Raw genomic sequence first — 24170 nt, 5'->3', positions numbered from 1 at the left:
CGCACCCAATGAGCGGGCTCCCGCGCTCCCGTGACGGGTGCTTGCCCCTTTCCCGGGCGGTGGTTCCCCGCAGCTGGGGGTCGGGAGGGAGCCCCGGGCCCCGCTGTGCACTCGCGGTTCCTGCGCGGTCAGGGAAAGGGAACTCCGGGCAGAAAGGATTCTGCTGAAAAGTACCAAGGTTCAGGGGTAAATGTAATACAAAGTTTGGGTTGGGCTTTCTTTTTCTTTTTTTTTTTTTTCTTCAATCAAGGCATATCTTTCAGAGAAAAATTGACTTTTTTGAAAAGAATTTACGGTTGTTGGTTGTCTTCACCTTGCACTGAAGTAACTACACGGTGCTTAGTCACCATCGAGAGACTGTGAGCACAGAATCGGTCTGGCCTGCTGAATCTTTCCCGGGTGACGTTGTTTTGCCGTTTTTTGATGTTCTAGCCCGCCGAATCTTCCCCAGGTGACGTTGTTTTGCTGTTTCCTTCCCCCCCCCGAGATGCGCGCGATGCTGTGACCCAGCTCCAGCCCGAGATCCGCACGGACTGTTGCAAAGCCTGGGTAAGGCTGTCCCGAAGACTTTGTCCTCGGTTTCTCGGCTGCCGGAGCCCGTCCACGAGGCATGCAGCCTGCCACGACTCCTGGTCGGGGCTGATATCTCTGATAAGGTTTCTGGTGCTGCAGTGCGGAGCTTTGATGTGGTGAGCGGGGACTCGCCACGCAGCAGCAGTGGCCTGACGCAGCGGGGATTTGTCTCGGTAGGCGGTTTTCACAACCGATTTTAAGAGTTGCTGTTTGCTCTTGGTATAAAGTCTAAGCTTCTCCCTTTCCTAGGATGTGATATTGCTTGCAAAACCCATTAATGTAAGAGGACATAAAGATTAGCCTGCGCTGACTCCCCAGGTTCAGCGGCTCCTGGTCCTTGTGGGCAGCCGCCCCGCGCCCTGGGCATGCTTTCCCTGGAATACTTTGACCTGCAGTGACAAGGCCACATCTTCAGCCGAGCCAAAGGCATCCCTTGCCCTTCCCAGCGGGGTGTGTGCCGACAGGGTGGGAGGTTTCGAGCTGAGGGCTGGTGCCGCTGGCATCGTCTTTCCTCCTTGCTGTCACAGCTGCCATTTGCTGCCATGGCGTGTGTGAAGCGGCACGGGTCCAGCTCTCCCAACCCCTTGCTTTGAACCTCTTTTTTGGCGTGGAGTGAGTGGGTCAGCGCAGGTATTTCACCTCCCCTGAAGGGCAATGGTCACCGGAGCAGCAGCAGCAGGGGAGAAGGTCAGTGAGGTTGGCGGGCAGTGGGACTGAGCTCTGCCATCGTCCTGCTCTGCCAGGGCCGCGGGGAAGGGGCTGTTCTGTGCCCCAGCTTCTTCAGGTGTGTGATTGGGGCCTTGGGAAGGGCTTGCTGCTGGAGCAGAGCTGCCCTGTGTTGATGGACCGAAACCATCTCGGCTTTAGAGAGATCCCTACAGCTCCCTTTTGAGAAAGGAGGGAAAGAAGGCTTTTCCAAGTTGAGAGTTGCTTTCTCTCAACTTCTCACTTAATGACTGTTTGGAATTGGTAATACTTGGTTGTCATTAGCTTCTGAGGGTAGTGTAGTGTGTCTGGAAATCAGAAATACAGGACTGGAGGTGATATGTGAGTAGGGATCCAGTCCATTGCCATGTGCTGGGCTTCAATCCCGTATGTTGGGTATTGGATGCAGGAAGAGGTTTAACAGCTCCTCTGGGAAAGCTGTTCTAGTGTGATGCTGTGCTAGCTGGAAGCTGACAGAATGTCCAGCTTTGCTACAAACAAACCTGATGTATTCATGTTGCTATTAGCAAAGGCAGGAGAGAATAAATAATGACAACGACTTTATAAAAAAACCTTTCTGTGTTTGACATGGTATCACCATCTCCTTCTTTTTGAAGTTAAAGAAAACGGATTCCTTTAAGCTTTCTTGCTAGGTCACATTCTTCTAATTCTTCTGTTTTCTGTTTCTCTGCTGAATGCTTTCTAAGTTGCTGTTATGTGTCTCCAGAGCTGGATGTCTGTTTTAGATGGCAGTTTGATTATCAATTACATCCAGCTTTGTTAATTATGTCACTGGCTGACTTGTCTCTTAAGCATTTTCATGTGGGTTTTTATTTAGTTTTTTTATCCATTTTAACGCTAAGCTATTGTTACATCATTTTCTCCTTCATACAGGTAGTTCTTCGAAATTGTATTCACAGAATTATATTTTGATGATTTCAGACAATTTCTGTAACTTGCCCTGGATCTCTCTTCAGAGTATTTCTGGTGCTTATTCACACCAAGCTCAGTGTTGGTTGGAAGCTTTATGAATAAGCTCCTTACTTTGTGATCTAAATCATGGGGAAAATATTTAACGGAACTAGACTAAGCAAAAAGCCTTGTGCAGCTCATTTGAGATGCGCTCCCTGATGACAGAGAACCACTCTTCAGGAGCACTCTGAAAAGAAGATAAAATTTAAAATTACTTCCTAGTGACTGAATTGTACTTCCTCAGGTGGCTTAGTGGAATAGAGATCTTGGCAACAATTTAAAATATAAAGACACTTGCTTGGGATTATTTCCCCGAGTTTTCTATGTGGTGCTGTAAGATGATTTGGGACATCAGAGGTGGTGAAAAACCAGTCACTTGAAATCCCCGAGTGCGTGGCACTTTCTGCTCAGGACCTGCTGCCCTCGGTTACCTGGCGCGGGGGGGTTGCAGGTGCCTCTTCTGCTGCCGTAGTGCTGGCTGTGTGCCTGCTTGCCTCCTCTCCTCCTCTCCTGAGAGCTTACAGCACGAGCAGGGCTTTCACAGCGCCGTGGAACAAAGCGTGTGGAAGAGAACTACAGACCAGAAAAAACCCACTAATCAAACTGTTATGAGAAGCACGTTTGATATTGGGGGCTGGTTAGCAAGGCATAATCTCCATCCACCTTGTGCATCGATTCTGTTATGGGAGTGTTTTCCTTCTTGGATATTTGAATCGTGATCCCAACAGGACTTCTACCTGATCTCTTCATACCCTCTCAAGGCTCAGTACCTTCAAACCACGGGGGCGTATTCTGCTTCTGTTTCATTACCTTTGTTTTTCTTTTCTCACAAATAGGTGCAACCCTCAAAAGCGCCCTCACTTCAGGCTATGATGGGATTGTTTTGGCTGCTGCTGCTTTACATCCCCGTGCTGTCACCTGCGTTTGCAGAAGGTGTCACCCGCATCTATTACCTGGGGATCTGCGAGGTGGACTGGGACTACGCTCCGACAGGAAGGAACGTGCTGGCTAGCCAGAGCATTGCACATGACCTGTATGTTGCATTCTGTAAGAATTAATCTGCTACTGCCTTAAAATAGTAATTTTATGTGTATTTTCATGCAGCTATTCTGGGGCATCTAAGCAAGCAAGAGACACGATCTGAGAGATATTTGATCTTTATGGGTTTAATGTTTAACGTGTTTTATCAGAGGAACTTAGAAACCGTATCAGTGGGAGAAGAAAGGGTCAGTTTAATGGAGCTTGTGGTGAGCAGAGCTCGAGGGAAGAGAAGGCGTCTACAACAGGACAGATTGTGCAATGCTCTGCCCCGGGGTTTCGTTTTCCTTAGTTCCAGCTGGTGATCGACTTGTATACCCCGAGGCACAGTGACTTTTCACCTTCATGTGAATGACTTCACAGAGCTGGCTGGGCTTTGTTTAAATGGAATTTCAAGCCTTTGACTTAATTGAACTTCCTGCCTGAAATTTTAGGGGTTGTTTGAAAAATGTTTTTGTTGCAAAAGTCAGTCTGGAAACTGCAATAGTTACTTTGAGTCACTACAAAAATGGGTTTTGGTTTTAGTTTTCAAAACATCCAAACTTTTTTTTTTTTATGTTTTTTTGGCATAGCTTTCCTTAGCTTTTTTTAAGGCATTTGTGCTTTTTTTCCTACCCCCTCATTTTCTATGGCAAATAACCTGTATTTCTCAATCTCAGTTATTTACCCCTCCATAATAAATAACAGTTGAGTTTATAAATATCTTTCAGAAACAGCACAGCAGGAATAGGAGGGGGTCACAGGAAAACACCAAGGTCTGTCAGTTTAGCATGGAAGAGTCTCTGTTCACCCTGGAGATGCTGAATAGACTTAAATTAGTTCACAGAAAAGGAACTCCCTCAAAATTCAGGATTAATAAAGATGTTATCGCTGACTCCTGCAGTGATAATGAATGCAGTGGTTTTTGTTTGCTTTCTCTTACAGAAAGAAGGAAATACATGAAGAGAAGGAAATTAAATTCAGGGCCATTAAACTTAAAAGCATTTGAAAACTATTCTGTCACTGCAGACAATTAGCTAATGGGACTTACTTGTAGAATGATTGCAGAAACGAAATTTCTAGCAATAAAAGGATATGATATTGATATGAATGGTGGAGGTAGTAAAATGCTTGAAGAATTTTTTTTTTTCTGGGAAGAAATGGGCTGCGTGTGTGGGGAAGAGAGGCAGATCTGTAAAATTAAGTATGAATGGTCTGTAAACTCTTGGCTAATAGTGCCTGCAGGGATGACTTGGCAAAGGGATGAGTCTGAGCACAAGGGCAGTGCTGTTTTGGTCTCAACTGTTCATCTTCTGGCCATACGCAGCAGTTTGCCTGTATTTTGGGGCTCCTTATATCACTGCAGGATGATTGATAGGGGATATGGTGGGAGTAACCTCAGCTCCCATTTAGGCCTCTCCCACTAATACTGGGATGGTGATTCATCTCTTATCTACTAAGAATTGGCCATAAAGAGCAAATATACTCATGAGTTGAACTTTAGTGCCTGTATGAGGTTTTAACTCTGGAAGCTGGTTATGTACTGGGTATGTACCTGCCTGCCTTGTCTGCCATCCTACAAGCAGGTCAGAATCTGTTAAGTAGAAAATCATCTTTTAGACTCTGAATTTTGGCCAGAGAGCTCAGGAGATTGTAGGGTTTTTTTCTTCCCCACTTGTGATTTAGCTGCGAATACCACCAAGGCGTGGGAGATGAAGGCTGAAGTGGGCATGGAAAGGGCTTCGGTCTTCCCTGTGTCACCCACACGTGACTGTCAGGGCAGCAGGGGCCTCCCTGTTCCTCCCTGGCTCTGCCCAGTTCGGGGGTACTTTGTACCTGTTGGTGAGGGACTGGGGCCGTGGCCGTGTGTGGCACAGGGGGTCCCGGGCTCGCTGAGCTGCTGATGTGCTGACGTCCCTGCGGGGTTTTGGGTGCCGGGGGAGCAGAGGGGCCTGACACCACGCCGCTGGCTCTCCTATGGGCTGTGTGTCCTGTGTCACAGCAGCTGGGGTGGGCGAGGAGGAGGGTCACAGAGGGCTGGGAGCGTCCAGGGGTCCCCTGTAACGCCAAAGCTTTTGGGCTTGGGGAAGCTGCATGTCATCACTCTGCTGTGTTACCTACCACCTGGTCTGTGTAACACATGACTCATGGTGCCTTTCCTTTTCCTGAATTTAACAGCAGGGCCTCAACGTTCCTCCAGCCCGGCAAAGACAGGGTAGGAAGCACGTACAAGAAATCTGTCTATAAGCAATACACGGACTCCACGTACACCACTGAGATCCCCAAACCAGGCTGGCTGGGGTTCCTTGGGCCCATCATCCGCGCAGAAGTGGGGGATACCATTAAAGTACACCTTAAAAATTTTGCTGGTCGACCATATACAATCCATCCTCACGGTGTTTTCTACGAGAAGGACTCTGAAGGTAAATGAGCCGCTGCCATGACTGATTTTTCTCACTGGGAGCTTGGGTGTACGCGCAGAGGAGAGGTGTCAGTAGGGTGACTTGGTCAGCCCAGAGCTGTATTGCTCGGCAGCAGCTGCACTTGGTGCTTCGTCAGGTCGCCTGATGTTGGGTTGGCGGGTTCGCTGCTCTGGGAGTAGTTTCCTGATCTGCATTATGGTACACAGCCCAGATTTCCTGGTTTTAGAAGAACCTCTGAAGCTTGCTAGTGGGAGAGTGGTGCAGAAGGGGAAGAGCTGTATTCATTCTTTGAAGTATTGTAGTGTGAGTCATGAGCGTGCTGAGGCTGAGGGAGCTCACAGGAATGGTGAGGTGCCAGGCCAAGGGGCTGCTCTGTGCTCTGGAGGTTGCTGGAGGCTGCCTGTGGCACCCAGCAGAGCTGGAGGCAAAGGAGCAATAGCTAGAATGGGAATCATCTCTCTGACTCTGCTGACCCCTTACTGGGCAAGTTGCCTTACGGTGGCTCTGTGCTTCAGTTTCTCCCTGAGGGAATGATGATTAAACACTTATTTCAGCCTCGGGATGGTGAGTCTTGCTTTGAAATCTGCTCCCGAGGATATAGGTGTATCTCTGCTGAGGGAGCACGGCGCAGTGTAAGGATATGTGTGTGGATTTAAGGTTACGAGTGTGCACATCTGCTCTTCTTGAATGGATGCTGTGATTGCTCAATTGTTCCAGGATCCCTGTATCCTGATATGTCCCCCCAGGATCAGAAGAAGGATGATGCTGTTCTCCCAGGAGGGAACTACACCTACACTTGGACTGTCCCTGAAGATCACAGCCCAACTGCTGATGACCCAAACTGCTTGACCTGGATCTACCACTCTCATATTGATGCACCAAAGGACATTGCATCTGGATTAATTGGGCCATTACTTACATGCAAAAAAGGTAAAAACTCCAAGAGGAAGCAGCTGAGGGCTGCCGTTTCATACTGTGAAGATTTGGTGGTGACTTGAACAAGAATAGGATGATGGGGATACTCCCAGCTTCAGAGGAAAGTGCAGCGTGACTGGGGAAGATGGTACCTGTGTGGTAGCTGGGCTCTAGCTGTTACCTTGTCTTTATCTCTTGGTGTCCGGGCAGGTGAGCTTCTAGGCCTCTTGATCCCAGAGAGCTCTTTGAATTCATGTTAAAAGCAGGAATCTTGTCCAAGACCTAGTTTGTCTATTAGAAAAAATGGGGACTGTTTGATTTCATCAGGAATAAGAATGCTGAAGGTGTTGCAGTTCAGCCATGCAGTGGCAGAGCTGCTCAGGAGTGAGAAACACTCTAGCTGGGGTATATTAGAAAAGAGTGAGCTTTCTAGAACTCTCCAGTGAGCTGTGCTAGAATGGGGGGGAAGCATCTGTCTCTAATTTGTGTGGTAGTAGTTACTCTGCTATTTGGTGTTTTAATCCTTGGCTGAAGTCTGCTTTTTTGCATGGGTGAGTATTCATTCACCTTTCCTTTCACCGCAGGAATACTGACTGGCAGGTCTCAGAAACGCCAGGACGTGGACATCGATTTCTTTCTGATGTTCAGTGTGGTGGATGAGAACCTAAGCTGGTACCTGGATGAGAACATAGCGTCCTTCTGCACGGATCCAGGCTCTGTAGACAAAGAAGATGAGGAATTCCAAGAGAGCAACAAAATGCACGGTCAGTGTCACCACTGGCTCTGCCCAGACGCTCTGGGGGTGTCTGTGCTGCTGTGTGCCAGGGCGTGGGCAGGGGGGGAAGGGAGGCAGCGAGCTCTGAGGTCATGTGTGACCAACATCACAGGGACAGTGCAACACTCCCAGGAGAAAGGGTTTGATTTAATCTTTGCCTTGAGTGAGTCTTTGAGTTGTTTGGAGATTTTGGAGACACTTCACTTTAGGAGTGAGTTGTGGAGCTGGGCTCTCCAGAACAAGAGGAGGGGGATGAGTTCTGGTTGGGTCCATCCCCCAAACGTGCCTGTACTGGGACCTGCCGGCAGAAGCTCTGAAGGCCCCTATTCAAATCTCTGATTCTGGCTTGCTTGGTTTTGCAGCTATTAACGGTTATGTGTTTGGGAACCTCCCTGACGTGACCATGTGTGCTGGGGATTACGTTTCGTGGCACCTCTTTGGGATGGGCAATGAAATTGATGTTCATACGGCCTACTTCCACGGAGAAACGCTCAGGATTCGAGGCCATAGGACGGATGTGGCCAGCCTCTTCCCAGCCACTTTTGTTACAGCAGACATGGTCCCCAGTAACCCCGGGAGGTGGCTGCTGAGCTGTCAGATCAATGACCACATACAAGGTAAGGCAGAGGCTGGAATTTGACCTGCACTCTGCGGCCTCCTGATTTCCTCCCAGTGTGGGTCCGTGACCTGCAGTGTGGCAGGGAACGGTGCCTTGGGCAGCATTCCTGCTCAGAATGTCCCTAGATGAACGGGGTGATTCCTCGTCTTGTATAAATTGGGGTGGATTGATGATTAATGTGCAGGCCAGGCTTACTGGGGGCACCTTGTACCACTGTGTGATGATCCATGTTGATCAGTGCTGAAGACAGTAAGCTTGGTCCGGCTGGGGGCTGGGGTGGGGCAGTGCCTTCGGAGCTGCAGTCCCTGCAGGGAGCACATCCTGGGTGCATCCGAGTACAGCAGAAAGCTCCATCTGCTCTCTGTCCGTACTTCCACAGCCTCCAGTATCTAAGTTAGAAGCTCTGCTCACTGACACAAAACCTCCTTTCTCTGGGAACCACCTTATCGCCTTCTCCCAGCCATGTGCCTTTTGGGAGAACAGAGGGAAAAATGGCCAGTTTGTGGCAGGAGGTTGGTATGTTTTCCTTGCCTGCTCAGACTGGCCAGGAGGGCTTAAGCGTGTGTCTCCTCCACCGTGTCTTGGGCAGCGGGCATGGGGGCACTCTACGAGGTCCGGCCCTGTTCTCGGCAAGCGCCGGAGTCCATCCTGGGAGGGAGAGTCCGGAAATACTACATCGCTGCGAAGGAGGTGCAGTGGGACTATGGCCCTTCGGGGCTCGACCAGCGCAGCGGGCACCGGCTGAGCGAGGCAGGCAGGTAGGCGGGAGGCTGTTTGGGGGCTCTGGTCTGTGTTGGGGAGGCTGCGGGGAAGATGTGGGATTTCTTTCTTATCAAAATGCATGCCTGCAGTTCACGTGGAGGCAGGTGACCCCAGCTGGAAAGGTAGGCTGCTGTAGCAAGCCTGTGCTGAGGGCAGCGCTCGGTACCACAGGGACGTATGTGGGGATGTGCTGGGTTCCACAGCCTGGCCCACAGACACTGGCAGTCCCAGCTTATGTAGGACGTGAGCTGCCACGTTTGTCTGGGCTTTGTTTCTGCTTGCTGTGCCTGAGCTAGGAACAGACCCATATATTCAGTGAACTACTAAGAGAGCGTATCCTGCAGTAGACGCGGGGTGGCAGAGCTAGCCTGCTTCCGCGCAGCCTTGCTGCAGCAAGTGATTTCCAGGAAATCAAATGCAGTGGCCTCTGACAGCCTTCATCCCACGTGTCAGATGGTTGTGAGAGCAGCTGGTGAGTGGTTTCCTGTTCAGACGTTGGCTAACTGAAACAAAGACATTCCTCCCCCTCCATTCCCTTCCTTGGGAAGCTGTTGGAGAGGATCTCTCAGATGGAGAAGGAGAAATGCAGAGCAGTTAATGATTTACCCAGTGCCATCAGCAATTCTCTTGCAGACCTTAGAACTGAAATCTCCTTAGACCTGTGAACTGGCCTTGTGACTAAGCTGCCTTCTGCACAGCGTGTTAAGCCTGTGTTTGGAGAGGGTGGTGGTGGAGGAAATAGTTCTCTCTTTCTAGCTGTTGTGTGGGGTGTTTTCATTTGGGCTTGCAGCTGTCCCCTGGCCTCTGAAGAACTGAGTGTTTTAGCACTGCCTTTCCCTTACAGCACTGCAGTTCTGTTCGCTGCCCTCTCTTGCACACTTTGTGTGGAGATGCTGTTCAGACCTGTGCCATCACACCTGGCCGTTCGGCTGGGCGAGGGCTGCCTGCCAGAGGTGCTCCCTGAGCACAGCGGGTAGATGAGTTTGTAGGATGAAAAAGCTTCACAGAGATGAGCTGTGGTTGTTCCAGACCAGAGATGCTGTCCTTGCCTGAAGAGCTACTTGGTTTGGAGATGCTGCTGGCATTGCAGAGAGGTGTGGGGAGGGAGTGGGAGAAGAATGGGACTGATTTTCATAGAAATGACATGACATCTGCTCTTTGCCTTTAGCACTGCTGAGCAATTTTTCAAGCGTAGCACCTACCGAATTGGGGGAGTCTATTGGAAGGCAAGGTATGTGGAATACACTGATGAGAGCTTCCGTGAGGAAAAGCAGCAATCGGAAGAAGAGAAACACCTTGGGATACTCGGTAGGAATCACTCAGCAACACAAATCTCTCAGTGTCAGTGGGGACGGTGCTGATGTCAGGAGTAGCAGCGGGCCATGACCGTCCTCGTTCCGTGGCGCAGGGAGCGGCACAGGGGGTGTTCCACAGCGGTTACGTCTGAGGGCGAGGGGACAGGCTGAGGGTGTGGAATGTAGAATAGACAGAATCGCTTCTCTGCCAGGGCAGTCTTCAGAGGTTAGTAGTAGGGACTGAGGGACACAGGATGATATTTGTAACTAGAGCTAAACTGGTCACAGTAATAGCCCCCAGTTATGTGGTTTTGAGTGAGAATCTTCAAGGCATGCTACAAACCCCACTTTCTCACAGAAATCTTCCTCTCCCGAGTGGGTGCTCTCTCTTTTAGTCAGATAATGGGGAGGGTGGTGAAGAAAGATGAGAGTAGAAAATAGGGGGTCTGCAGTGGCAAAGGGATTGCATGTGAAGGGTGTGATGTCCATGGTAGAAGCATATAGGTGTGGTCCGATTTCCTGCATCACAGTGACTAATGATTTAATGACACCAGAAGTTAGCAACAGCAATCCCAGCAGAGGCCACAAGAAGGAGGGAGCACACGTAGTAAAATACAGACTGGGACAGGGGGAGAGAACAGTAGAGAGAGGCAAGAAAGAAGCATAAGCAGCTGAATAAAAGTTAAATGTTGGAGTTGTGCATAGGAGAGATGCAGTGTAAATGTCAGGAGCTGACAGCATCTTGCTGGACCTTGGAACCAGGGGGAAAAAAGATGGGTTAGCACTACCAGCAACAGGCACATTCCTATAGAAAGAGAAATGACTGAGGGAAACTCAGATATGACTTTCTATAAAGAAATTAGTGGTAAACTAAAACCACTGAAAGATTAATTGATGAAAATCCCCAGTCAAATAAAAAGGTGACTCATGTGAACCGGCTCGTTAAAGCAGACTCGATTCAGTGGTTGGGATGTCCGGAAGAGGTATGGACTCTGCACCAGGGAGCTGCCAAGTGCCATGTGGTGCAGTGGGGCCAACCCGCACTGCACGGGCACGTCCTCGCCCTAAAACACAGGAAGCTGTGTGTGGGGACGGCTGGGTGGTGGGCTGTGGGCTCTGTCCCTTCTCTCCGTGGGGCTGTCAGGGCCCCAGCTGTGGGCACCCGGCAGCTCGTCACCCCACAGCTTGCTCCTGCCCCGTCGTGCTTCCCCTGGCAGCGCCTGTCCAGGTCACTGACCGTGCAGCAGGTTGCTTGCTTTTTGTTCCGAGTCTGTTGGTTTTATGGCCTCCTTCAGTTGCCCGAGATGTTTGATGATCAATGGGGATGGAGTCTGGGCCATCTAGGAGGGGAGGGGGTGGCTCACAGGGACAGTGGTGGGCTTTTTGCATCTTACACCCCTCTTTCCACACCTGCCCAAGGCACACAGGGAGCCTTAAGTAGGTGGGTGTGAGACACAGGCCTTTCCCGAGGGCATTCAGCACTCCAGGCCCTTTTCATACTCCTGTGAAGACCTGAAGCCTCTCTGGGTTCTCCTGCAGACCCAAAACGCTTTCAGATAATTCTTGTCACCCCTCTGCTCCCGCTGTCAGGGCCAAGGGGCATCCACCTTCCTTCTGCACCTTCTGCTCCCCTCAGCCTGGGTGAAAGGTGGCCCTGGCTTGTCTGGTCATCCAGGAGTTGCTCTGTTGCTGACTTGCTCTCTTTGCTACTTGGGTAGGTCCAGTGATCAAAGCTGAAGTTGGAGACACCATCCTGGTGACGTTTGTTAACAAAGCCTCCTGGCCTTTCAGCATCCAGCCTCACGGAGTGTCCTATGGGAAGGCCTGGGAAGGGATGCGCTACCATGATGGTTTGTGGTTACTTTTTCTCGAGTAACTCGGTGCTAGTGCTGGGGGTGGATCACCACAGCTCACACCTGCCCTGTGCTGGGAGCTTCTGCAGCCGGGAGGGGCTGGGTGTCCTGCTGGCCGGAGTCATCGCGCTCCTCCCCACCTGCTGAGGCCTCACCCATATTCCTTCCCCTGAGCTGGTGCCCAGGAGGGTGCCGAGGGAGTACGATTCCAGAGGCGCTCTTTTTCAGATGGCAACTTTAAACCAAAGCTCAGACCGTTTGAGAGCCTGTGAGCAGAGAAACCCAGTATGCTCCAGCTTAGATAACCACGAGCTTCCAGTGTTCATCTCCCCAGATGCAGCTGGATGCCCTTTACCTCCCATCGCCGTGCCTGTCTGCCGTGGCACAGGGGGGATTCACATGGTGCCGAGAGCAGCTCCCTTCTCAGGCGTGCCCTGTAAATGTGCTCACCTCGCCCCTCCGACACCAGGTGCTCTAGGGACAGGAACGAGCCCAGCCCAGTACGAATGTAGCTGGTGGGAAGATGTAACCGAGTTTGTGCATTTGGGAATAACCGTGCTGATCTCTGGTCTAAAGGTCTGTCCCAGAGCGGGGTTTCTGTGGCGCCGCTGCACAACTTCACGTACCGGTGGGCCGTGCCGGAGCAGGTCGGGCCCGCGGCCAGCGACCCTCCCTGCCTGACCTGGCTGTACAGCTCGGCGGTGAACCCCAGCAGAGACTCCAGCTCGGGCCTAGTGGGGCCTCTGCTCATCTGCAGGCCGGGCACTCTGGATGATGACAACAAACAGGTGAAAGGGCTTTTCCTGCCGTGGTCTGACCAGCTGCTTTGCTTTTCGGTAGAGAAAGGAGGCGTCAGCAAAACGTTAGGGAACATAATGAAATCAGACGTACAGTAGCGTGAGCCCCGGAGAGCCCGCTCGGAGCCGCGCGGCGGGGTAACATCAGGACAGCTGGTGGCCAGGTCTCGTGTGGGAAGGGCTGGGCTGGCACTCTGGGCTCTGCTTTAAAACTCAGACAGACTTGGCTCAACAACTGTACCTTGGTGTGACTTTATAGGTGGCTTTTGTCCTGAGGCTTGCATATCAGGCTGCTTTCAGAGGCATGGGGAACATTCATTGCAGTCTCAGAAACACTGAAAAGACATTTTCACTTACAGGTGGTTTGCTTGAGTGATACAGTGCTTTGAGGTTTGGGTGAGCCTCTTTTATTTTTCAAGATCAATCAGAGCTGACTGCAAAAAAGCACGTGAAAATCCACGTCAGGTTTTGTGCTTTTGATGAAAGAGAGGTGAAATCTGAAGAGCGACCAGAACTTCTTGGCATTTCACTCAGGAATAGTCTGCTCACGGCAATGAGTCTAGGGAAGACAGTAAATGAATATACTGGGAGGTGCCAGACAGATTAGCAGAGCCGTGTTGTAAATAACAGTAGGCAGCAGAGACCCAAGCTGCTGCCGTCCTGCCTACCTTGTGGGGTAGCTCAGGGAGCGGCTGGCGAGTCCCAGAACAGCTGCTGTGGGTGAGACTGGTGGCACGATGTGGCTGAAAGAGATCTTCCCCTTACAGAGGGTGGAAATGTGAATCTTGTGAGCAGAGAGCATCGTGAACTGACACTGCCCTGTGTGGGGGAGCTGTGAGGGTTGAATGGGGTATTTGCAGGGATGGGAAGGGTGTAAACAAAATAGCCAGACTTGTTTATAAATGTAGGGCAGGGGAAATCAGCTGGTGCAGCAATTCTGGCTCCACAATCTTAGGCAACCCTTTACTGAACGTGTAATTGGGGAATGTGCACGGCCGGCCACTCCTCGTGCGCCCGCGGGTTGGGAATCGCTCGGCCCTCCCTGGGGGAGCAGCTGGGGAAGCTGGTGTCAGGGTGAGAATCTGAACAGTGCTGGGGATGTTTTTAGCGGGGCAATGCACCATGCTTTGGAATGCGTTTCTCAGGAGAACTAACATTTTCAAGGATTTGGGGTAATAAAATAATCCCCACTCCAGGCCTGTGGTAGGAGGAAGGAGGGGTGGAATGTAGTCATCAGCCTGTCTTGTGGGCTGGGCTCTGATCTCTGCTCTGATTTGGACAGACAGCGAAACCTACGCCTGAACGTGGGGATGGTGGGGGAAGGAGGCAATGACTTCATATCCTTGGCTGAATTTTGTCATTTTACTCATGTGAAATATAATGGAAAATCCACAAGTGGTGCCTCTCTTGAAACAAAAGAGGAACATTCAACATGAGTAAAGGGACAGAGCTCTGGCCCATAATGAGCCAGGTTTTGAGGTAAAGGGGAACACGAGAGCCATGCAAAACAGCTTTAACTGTAATGATAATTTTAAAAATTAACAGCCATCATTGTCATTGTAGAAAGGGATCGACAAAGAATTTTACCTTCTCTTCAGCGTCTTTGACGAGAACCTCAGCTGGTATTTAAATGCAAACATAAAGTACTATCTGAGGATGGAAGAGACTTCTGTGAAAAAGGATGATGGCTTCGAGGAATCAAACAGGATGCATGGTAAGGCCTGATGCTGCTCTGCATGCAGGAGGAACGAACCTGCGAGACGTGAGGTGGTGCTGCCCCCGAGACTGGGCTGGGACCTGGGAGGCCTGTGGCTTGTGTTGGTCGAGTCAAGTGAGGCAGCGGGTGGGATGTGGGATGAGAAGCTTTCAGGAGCTGCTCAGGGCTGAATTACAAGTGAGGCCTGCCCTGGCAGGGTCTGTGCACAAAATGAATCTCTGGACTGGGATCTGCTTGCAGAGAATTAATTGTTTTCTTCTTTGCAGCCATCAATGGGTTTATGTTCGGTAACTTGCCTGGGCTGACTATGTGTGAAGGAGACAATGTGTCCTGGCACCTCCTGGGCTTGGGCAGTGAGGCAGATGTACACGGAGCTGTGTTTCAGGGAAACACCCTGCAGATGAACGGAATGCGGAGAGATTCAACCAATCTCTTCCCCCATACGTTTGCCACTGCCTTCATGCAGCCTGATAACAGCGGTAAGTGCCTGCGCGTCTGACCTGACAGCAGGAAACGTCTCCATTGTAGTCTTTGCTCCTGTGGCTGATTCTTTAGCACAGTATAAGCTCTTACAGGGCGAGCTGTGCTCTAGATCCTTTTTGGTCCCATCTGTCACTGCACCTGATTCTGGGGAGATGAGCTCATCCCATAGTGTCCCAGACTGATTGTGTAGGATCCCACTTCCCATTAAATATTTGCAGTAACAGCCCTGATGGACACTGCTGCCTGTGACCTGTGGGATCATGCACACACGTCTTTCAGAATAAAGTAGCAGACAGTTGCCAGAGCTTAAACCCTCTGCCCATGGCTTGCTGAGATTCACGTTTATAGCAGCCCCCACTCCCCCAGTTTGCAGGTGGGCACACAGCGCCGTTTCACCCACATGGCGCGATGGCCTCCTCCCCTTCGGTGTTCCCTAGACTCCCTGCTCACCTGATGTCTCAGCAGTGCTAGCCGTTATGCCACTGTGTGGGTTTCTTCACATCTAATAAGCTGGTTATTGCATGAAAAAGCCCCGTGAAATAATGTTAGTGTAGGACTTTGTGGTGTCAGTCCTGCTTGGTTTCTCTAACAACCCCTTTGATCTCGGCCTGTGGTGACCAAACACACACCCAGACACACACAACTCACCTACCGATGGCAGCCCCACAAACCCTGCGTGGGAAGCAGCTGCTTCCTGGGACCTTTAAAAGCTGATTTCCTTGTTGCTGCTGCCTCCCTCAGGGATTTTTGAGATCTACTGCCAGACGAGCAATCACTATCAGGCTGGGATGAGGGAACGCTACTTCGTTTCCAAGTGTGGAAAAAGGGCTCCTGCTGCTGCCCGGCAGTACAGAGGGGTGCGGACCTACTACCTCATGGCGGAGGAGGTGCTGTGGGACTACGTGCCTGACCGAAGCTGGGAGAGGGAACGGCACAACCACTCTGCGGAGAGGTAGAGCCCTTCTTCTGGGGAAGCCTCTGGCAGAGTTTCTCAGTAGACCTTGGCGAAGGCCGTTGGGTGTCTTGATGTGGCTGTGGTGGGAGCTGCGGCCACGCCTCGCTGTGCACACCTTGGCTGCCAAATGGGGGACCCGTTCAGCTGGTGAACCCCCTGCCACCAGCTAGCTGCTCATCCCTGTGGGCTGTTGTGTATCTCAGCACTCCTTCTGTATTTCTCAGCTACGCCGATGTATTTTTGAGCAACGAGGGTGGACTGCTCGGCTCCAGGTACAAGAAGGCGGTGTACAGGGAGTACAGCGATGGGACTTTCCAGACCCCCAGGGCCAGGACCAACGGGGACGAGCACCTGGGGATACTGGGTAAGGCCACGTGCAGAGGGTATGTGTTCATGCACACAGCAGCGGGGCTTGCCCCTAGAGCTGCAGTGGCGAAGGGCTGTGGTCTGAAGGCCTCCTGGACATTTAGGTGTCTGCTGTGTATGCAAGTGAGGAGAAATCCAGTCTGTCTCTTACCCAGGTCAGCCAGCTTTGGAGAAAGAGGGTCCTGAACACAGCTCCTGGTGGAGGACATGGGGTTCTCCTGCCTGCCTTTGTGCCAGCTTGCTTTCATATTTCAGGCAAAGCATTTTTCACACCTGCATTTCTCTGACTAGAACAGAAATACGTGCTGACTTCTAGAGAGCAGTCTGAGAAATGGAGGTGAAAATCTGTGGCTGTGAGAAATGCTTTTGGGACAGAAGCAGGCAGGCCTTGGGCGTGGAAGAGCATGTTAGTGACTGATGAAGGCTGAAGAGACACGGCTCTGTGCTATGAACCCAGGACTGCGAGTGGTGCCAGAGCTGCAGGGCTGGGGCAGTATGTGCTCTTCAGGATAGGCTGCAGCTCTGATCTGTGACACTGGCAACATTGAATATTACCATATTTTCTGAAACCAGCAGCAAGGCATGATCAAGACATGGTGAAATTCAGCCATAGCACTATGCAGAAATCAAGCCTTGGTTGTACTGGGCACAGTTAAAATACGTAACAACTTTCATTTCCCCCATTGTGAAACTCACAGTCTGGTTTTCTAACACTGACTTGAATTGGGACCGACCTCCAATTCTCTTTTTGGGAGGTAGAGATGAGTAGAGAAGAGGGAGGGGAACATCATAAATATTATAAGGGAATGTCTGGGGAGAAGATGGTGAGACAGAGATGGGAATATCCTCAGGAAATACACTGACAGTTTTTGCCGGTCTCAGAGTACATTCTTCCCATCTCAAGGTCCTTTTCTGTGGGCAGAAGTGGGAGATATCCTCAACATCGTGTTTAAGAACAATGCCACCCGACCCTACTCCGTTCACGCGCACGGGGTGCTGGAGAGGGGGACAGGACAGCCGCAAGTGGCAAACCCTGGTAAGTCACTGTGCTCTCCGGCCTGTGGGCTTACAGGGCTGATCTTGGCCTACAGCTAGGCTGGCTTCCTTCAGGAGGCTTCGATGTGCTTGTTTGCTTGTGCTAGAGAATTGGAGCTGAACAGTAGCTGGTCTTTGGGGTTCACCGCAGCCTCGGTGGCATCGCTTTTGTGGGGATGGGAGCCCTGGGAGTTCGTGCTCTGTCTGACTTCTGGGGTCAGCAGAGCACAAACTTCCCTGTGTGCAGCCTCTTCCCCCCCCTGGCCTGTCTGTAGGAAGGAGAAGAGCGATGGCAGTTCGCAGCTCAGTCCTTGGAAGCCCTGGGCTGATGGCCCGTGGTGGGGGAAGCCTGCCCCTCTTTGGAACCTACACTTTTTGGGATAGGCACCATGGTATGAAATAGGAGAAATGCAAATTGCTTGCCAGGACACTGACTGAAATCACTCATTTGGTTCACAGTCCAGATACCAATTTGTTTAATTTTTGGTCCCCTTCAACTTGCACAGGCTGTCTAAGCAACAGGTTTTCAGTTGGGCCCTGTCTTTATGAAATGTATTGCTAACATGCGAAATAGTAATTTTAAAAATCAGTTTGGATGAGCATCGTAAATACACTTCAAAGAGATGAAAGATCATCTCAAGCTCCATCTGTACTGAAGAAAGGTGGGATTTCCTCGGCCAGGTCCAGTCTGAAAGGCAGCAGATAAAGCAGAGCTGTGCTGGTAGCAGACGGTGTGCACGTGTCGTGTCCCCTCTGCCTTGCTTGTGAGAGAGAGCTTCCATCCTGCTTTTCAGTGTTTGGGGAAGGAACGTGCAGTGACCAAAAAAAAGAGAAAATTTGCACTTTGGAGACAGGATCTCCATTTTCTGTGCTGCTCGCGTGCGGATGCCTCGCGCTGGCGTTAACGGCGCTTCTCTGCTGCCCAGGAGACATCGTGACCTACCGGTGGGAAGTTCCCGAGAGATCTGGTCCAGGACCAAATGACTCAGCCTGTGTTCCTTGGATCTACTACTCCACGGTGGACCCTGTAAAGGTAAAATAGAAGTTAGAACCAGAAGAGCCCGGTTAGACCAGTTTTTCACCCCCTCTAGCAAGCAACGTGGGCTGGATACAATTTAGAGCTTGGCCCAGCCGAGAGGTGGAACCACCACCTGGTGACATGTCCATCAGCCTCCTGGGAGAGGAAATCCTCCAGATTTGTCCTGATGTTTGTCCTTTATTTTTTCCTAGCACAAACCTTCATAAAACAGTTCTACTGTCTCCTTGGCACTAACCTTCCTTCAGTTATTTGCAGGATATGTGAACATTTCTCAGTAAGTCACAGTTTCTATTAGTAACAGCCACAGGGCTAATCAAGAAAGACAGAAATTGTCCAAAATTAGGCCCCGTGGATAAAGCAGGAAGATTTTGAGCACTTTTAGGATCAATTGTCATGGCACTGATTTCACAGAGAAACAACCCAGACGACCCTGCAGTAAACCATCACATTCAACCCAGAGATTATTACCTCTTTATCTCAAGTTGCAGATGGTTTTGCAGCCACAAAGTGGAGAATATTTTGATATCATTCATATTTATGACTTTTGGATTTGCATTCATAAGAGCACGTGTAGTCTCTGTTCGTGTGCTTTGGTAGCTGATTTTCACCAGTGAGAGTACTTAAACGGTAGAACTGTTTGTTTTAAGTGGGGTGATGCAGGGAATAGAAGATATGGTTGCTGCAAGCAGAGAACTGCGTATAAAAGATCCTTGTCTCAGAGGTTTTTCTCCTTTGTTCTGGTCAGGATCTGTACAGCGGACTGGTCGGGCCCCTGAAGATCTGCCGGAGAGGGGCACTGCAATCTAATGGGGTCAGGAAGGATGTGAAGAGGGAGTTTGCTCTACTGTTCCTGGTTTTTGATGAAAATCAGTCCTGGTACTTGGAGGAGAATGTGGAATGTTACAGCAAGGGAAATCACAAGGAAATCAACCTCCTGGATGACAAATTTGTGGAAAGCAACAAAATGCATGGTAATGTCTGTTAGGCACCATAGCACCCGTTACTACCTGCGCACAGTTAGTGGTGACTCTGTGGCCCCTGTAAGTAGTCAGACACCCAAAACCCAAGAGCCTGGCTCCTGGTGAATGCCCTCATCCTCTTCTGTTGGTGGCACAGACAATTAAACAGTCTGTTGTTCTCAGTATTGCAGCACACACATGCACAGATCTCTGGCCTACGATGAAGGCTAATTGTTGCGGCTGTCCCTGTCAGGCGAATGGCAAGATGTGGGCCAGAGAGGTTAATGTCTCATGTGTCTGAGCTACTCGGGACAGGAAATAAAATCAAATGTGAAATGAACATGTCAGACTAATTTCATCCTGTTCATCTCGGGACCATGAGGATGTGTGAGATTTCAGACTGATTGACTGAGCTAGGTGGCTGCGGTACATGGCTCAGTTGGTTTAGCTGATCACCAGAAAGCTATTTCTACCATGGTAGGGTGAACATGTTCTGCTAAATTAACATGGGATTTATGGTTATGTTATATCTGTATCTATCTAAAGTATTCTCAGCAAAACCAGTCCCTTGGCAGTTGTGGAGATGATAGGGAAGAGTTGCGTTCTGTGTACTGTCATTACTGCTGGCTTTGTACAGGTGATTTAACCTTGTACAGGTCTAACTTGCCCTGGGTGTTCTTCCTCCGAGATGGTTCAGCATCTTTACCATTTCAATAACAGCCTTTCCTGCTCTCTCTGGTTGTTGTTTATGGCACAGCAATCAACGGGAGGCTCTATGCGAACTTGCCTGGGCTGACCATGTTCCAGGGAGAGTGGGTGAACTGGTACCTGCTGGGGATGGGTCAGGAGGTCGATGTCCACACAGTCCATTTTCATGCCGAGACCTTCATCTACAAGGTAAGAACATCCTGCTGATGATAACGCAGAGACTGGCCACTGATCACGTCACTTTTGATTGATTCAGATGGACTTGAACTTCTTGAATGACATCACAGCAACATCACCCAACGGGGAAAGGGATGTGGTTTTACACATCCGGATCTGACTCTCTGGGCCTCTGTATTGTGCTGATGTGTCCAGCTTAACCCTTTTTAGGATCAGGTATTACCAGATTGTGTTTGCTTTCCCGCCTACAGCCCTGGAGCTGCTCTTTGAAATCTTTTTTTTTTTAGCTTTTAAAAACTGTAGCAGCACTGAGTGCTCTCCAGTGACACTGACAGAATTTTCTTTCTGAGAAGATGCAGAGAACTGCTTGCTAACAGCCTCCCTTCCCTTTGGCAGAATGGCAAAAGCTACAGAGCAGATGTTGTGGATCTGTTCCCTGGGACCTTTGAAATGGTGGAGATGTTGGTTGGGAACCCTGGGACGTGGCTGCTTCACTGTCACGTGTCTGATCACATTCACGCTGGCATGGAGATACTCTTCACAGTCTTGCCGAGACCAGGTAGGGAGCTACTGCTAATGGTGGCTGTAAAACATCCAACAGCACTCTGCTACTGCTGCTAAATTCTGAGGGTTTGCATCACACTTGCAACTCTTTTATATACCACAAAAATCCAGTTAACTGAGCAGATTATTACTTAAGTGCTATTAATTTAAGATGTTCCCTTTGAATATGGTGATGCCTGCAACTGGAATTAATAATAAATTGGTTTCTGGGGTTTACATTGCTGACGTTATTATCATGAGTTTTATTTTAGCTGGTGTCTGAGAAGCAATGTTCAGCCATCAGCTCGTAATTGTAATTCCACACTGGCTCTGATCCTCGCCAGCCGTGCTGTGTTCTGGACTCTCCCAGTTGGGCCCAGCACTCTCTCACCTTCCTCTTGTTTCCTTTCAGAGCCGGTGCTTGAAGTCCTAAACTACAGTGCAGGTACGGTGTATGTCACTGCTAAATGCTGCCTCTGGTGAGGCAGGGGAGGGCGGTCTCTGATCAGGGGAGGTTTAGGTCTGTATGAGGAGAAGGCAGGAGCAGGGGTGCCCCTTGCAGCCGCTCCTCTCTCAGGCTGGCCAGGCTGTTAGTCTGAGGCCTGGCTGCCCATGGGTAACGGGGAGGTTTGTGTTTATCTGTCCTCCAAATGTCTGTGCTCTGATGATAAAAGTCTGGCTTGTTAGGCTTGTTGGACCGTGTTAGGTGAAAAAGTTTAGTGGCCTCATATCCTGTTGTAGTTGCTGTGTGCAGATTCATCTTCAGAGGAGAGCGCAGGCTGAGAGACTGGCGGAGATTCAAAGGGTTTTAGAGGAGGTGTGGCAAAGGACTGAAAGGGATAAGAGAAATCAAGGGGCGCCTTAGATTAATTGTCCTCCCGTCTTGGATTGTCAATGACCTTGTGGTTTAGGGAACTTTCATCCTCACCACTACTAGCTGAAGGGACTGAGTCAGCGTGCAAACCAGTACCTCTGCCTTCTGATCTGCTCTTCCCCCAAGAGCCCGAGCACGTGCCCTGGGTCCTTCAGGCGTTTTAAACAACAGATGTGAGAAGGTGTTTGGCTGAGCAGCAGCAGGGGGAAGGGGAGTAGTAGATAAGATCACTTTAACATTTTCTGGGGTAAAAGTTTGCATAGTTTATGGGGCTGCATACATTTCCCTGAGTTTTCATCTTTCTCCACAGCTCCATTTTTCAGCTGCTGTGAATAAATCCAGCTGAGCTGATCTTAGAGCCAGCTCAGACCAGCTGAAAACAAAGCCATCTACCTACCACGCTTCAGTCTTTCTCTACTGATATCTCAGTCATTTCCTTCCCAACAATGTCTTCCTCACTCAAAATGGGTTTAAAGGAGTAGGAAATGTGTCAGAGCAATAGTGACAATATTAAATAACTCAGTTTATACCATACTCAGGCATCAGCCTCACCAGACAAAAGCCTTGATCAGCAGTTGTTACCTGTGCAAAGAGCCACTTTTCTCAAAAGGTTGCTGGTGCCACTGCGTGGAAGCGCAAGAGAGCTGAGGATCTGAAGTGACTGGCCCCAGCACCAGGCTGGGCAGTGGTGGCTGGGCAGCAGCCGAGTGCCTGGGGAGTGGGGGAACGTGCAGCGGCCCCGCTCCGGCCCCGCAGTCTCATCCCTGTTCTCTGTCCCCGTGCAGCCCCCGGTCCCCCCCCCCGGTGAGGGGCACAGCAGTGGTTAGAGGAGGGGGCTGGAGAGCTGTGGGACGTGGTGGGGTCCTGGCGTGAGTTTGTGTGACCTCAGGGATGTGAGACTCCGTTAGAGTGACAGCAACTGGGTCTCCCTTGACTTGCTTTGATTGCGTTGGGTCTTTTACTCCTTTTTTTTGTATTTCCTGGAACCTTTCAGTTGTGGTATTTCTGGCTCTCACTGCAACTATCTTTTTGTTTGTGTCCCAGGGTTGCCACCTGAGGATAAGGACGAGTCCCAGAAGATCACGCTTTTTGGAGCAAAGTTGGCTCAAGGGCAGATAGAGGCCACAGTCATCGCTCTGGCCATCGTGGGAACGGTGCTTTTCCTGGTCGCCTGCTCCCTCCTGGGAGTGGTCATCTATCTCGAGAGACAGAAGCGGCTGAGGCGCAATCGGAGATCCATCCTGGATGATGGATTCAAACTCATGTCGCAAAAGAATCCGGGGCTGTAAGAGCCATGTACGAGCTCTGAGCTGTGTGCTTGGAGCAGAGGCTGGATCCTTGTCCACAGCAAAGATTTTGGGGCATCATTTCAGTCGTACACTGTACTTCTAGAAGCTGAGGAGGGAAAGCTGGAGCACTGACCTCTTCATCTGTCCTCCTCAGCGCTCTGTAAAGGAAAAGGTCTGTCCAGGAGGGATCTGAGGACCCTTTGAACTGACTGAAGACAAGAAACAAGAGTAAAAAGGTCCTTCTAAAATACTTCTCTTCCCCAAGGAGGAGGGGAGACATTTCCCCTGTTCTCTTCTCTCCAGAACAACTCCACTTGGTCTTTCTCAGCAGGCTAGCTTAGGCCAGATTCCCGTCTTGCTGCTTTTCCAGAGCTGAGCCGGGAATTGTGTCCCAAGAAACTGAGCCTTTGAAGTAATTAATCTTCAGGGGGAAGACAATATTTTCATTTTTGTGAATCAGTTAAGAATACAGAAGATAAAATGTTCATTTGGATTTGGATTTTTGTTTCTTGATACATCATTCAACAGATGCAAGCTCGGGGCAGTCCCTGTCACGGCGTGAGAGCTCTGTGAGGGGCCATGGCAACCTCCTGGTCACCACCAGCCCTGCTGTGACACGTCCAGCTGCTCCTGGCACCCGAGGCAATGCGCTTTGATACGGGGCATCCCGTGCCTTGTGCTAGGAGGAGAAGCTTCTCCAGGTGCTGCGTTGGGGTCTCCTGAACCCGCTGCAGCTCACAGGGAGAGGTGCTGGGTGCTGGGGGGAGCCTGCTTGGAGCCAGGAGGGACGTGGTGCCTGTGGGTGCCTGCTGTCCCCGCTACAGCTGCCTGCAGGAGCTGAGCTGGGAGGTCAGTGAGACTAACCTCAGAGCTCTGTAGCCACCCCACAGGCTGTGGTAGCCACCCTGCAGTGGCAGCTGTGCCCACACGTGTTGCAGCTGTGTTGCCCCATGTGTCAAGTACCAAGCAGTTCCCTATAAAACATGCATCTTCCTGGCTCACCTGCTGAGTCCCCACCACTTAAATGGGTGCAGGTTAGTGCTTACATATTTCTGTCCCTGGTTTTAAATTGGAAAAGCTGTAAAATAAATCCTTTCTGGGTAGCTTTCAGAGGCAATTAGTGCAGAGGCAGCTAAATGGCTGTAATGACAAGGACCTGCTGCAGGCTGTGTAGGTACAACAGCACCATTTTATTCAGAACAGTAGTTATAATGTACTTAATCATGCTCAATTCGTATTGGTCCCTGCATGTTTCCAGCTGCCCTTTCCTTTGGCCATGGGCACAAAGCTCATTACTTTCCTCTCATTACCCTTCATTA

At 50.4% G+C, this 24170-nt stretch overlaps 1 protein-coding gene across 3 annotated transcripts; it reads left to right on the top strand.

Annotated features, from left to right (window-relative positions):
- Positions 1–383: 383 nt before the first annotated feature.
- Positions 384–23348, top strand: HEPH (hephaestin). Of its 3 annotated transcripts, none has more exons than XM_026848600.1 (21): positions 384–549; positions 3087–3283; positions 5449–5690; positions 6408–6620; positions 7190–7369; positions 7743–7997; positions 8589–8757; positions 9930–10069; positions 11775–11906; positions 12486–12697; positions 14270–14420; positions 14690–14902; positions 15648–15858; positions 16086–16225; positions 17132–17263; positions 18189–18295; positions 19047–19272; positions 20018–20157; positions 20542–20704; positions 21101–21133; positions 22607–23348. In XM_026848600.1, exons 2-21 carry the CDS (start codon positions 3120–3122, stop codon positions 22849–22851), a joined length of 3468 nt encoding a protein of 1155 aa, XP_026704401.1. In that variant the 5' UTR covers positions 384–549; positions 3087–3119; the 3' UTR covers positions 22852–23348. The 3 variants fall into 3 exon arrangements, with proteins under 3 accessions (XP_026704401.1, XP_026704400.1, XP_026704402.1); XM_026848599.1 differs by having other exon boundaries at positions 385–549; positions 5446–5690; XM_026848601.1 differs by lacking the exons at positions 384–549; positions 3087–3283 and having other exon boundaries at positions 5584–5690; positions 6437–6620.
- Positions 23349–24170: the final 822 nt, after the last annotated feature.

The sequence above is a fragment of the Athene cunicularia genome, assembly GCF_003259725.1.
Source record: "Athene cunicularia isolate RWA chromosome 4 unlocalized genomic scaffold, athCun1 chr4_part3, whole genome shotgun sequence".
Taxonomy (NCBI): Eukaryota; Metazoa; Chordata; class Aves; order Strigiformes; family Strigidae; genus Athene; species Athene cunicularia.
This window is presented reverse-complemented; position numbering and strand designations above follow the sequence as displayed.

Bases quoted from the DNA above. Each gene is read 5' to 3' on its own strand.
- HEPH (XM_026848599.1), top strand. From the start codon at position 3,120: ATGATGGGATTGTTTTGGCTGCTGCTGCTTTACATCCCCGTGCTGTCA. The intron at 16,226-17,131 runs GTAAGGCCACGT...TCCCATCTCAAG, and splicing joins CGAGCACCTGGGGATACTGG to GTCCTTTTCTGTGGGCAGAA. The intron at 17,264-18,188 runs GTAAGTCACTGT...TCTGCTGCCCAG, and splicing joins GCCGCAAGTGGCAAACCCTG to GAGACATCGTGACCTACCGG.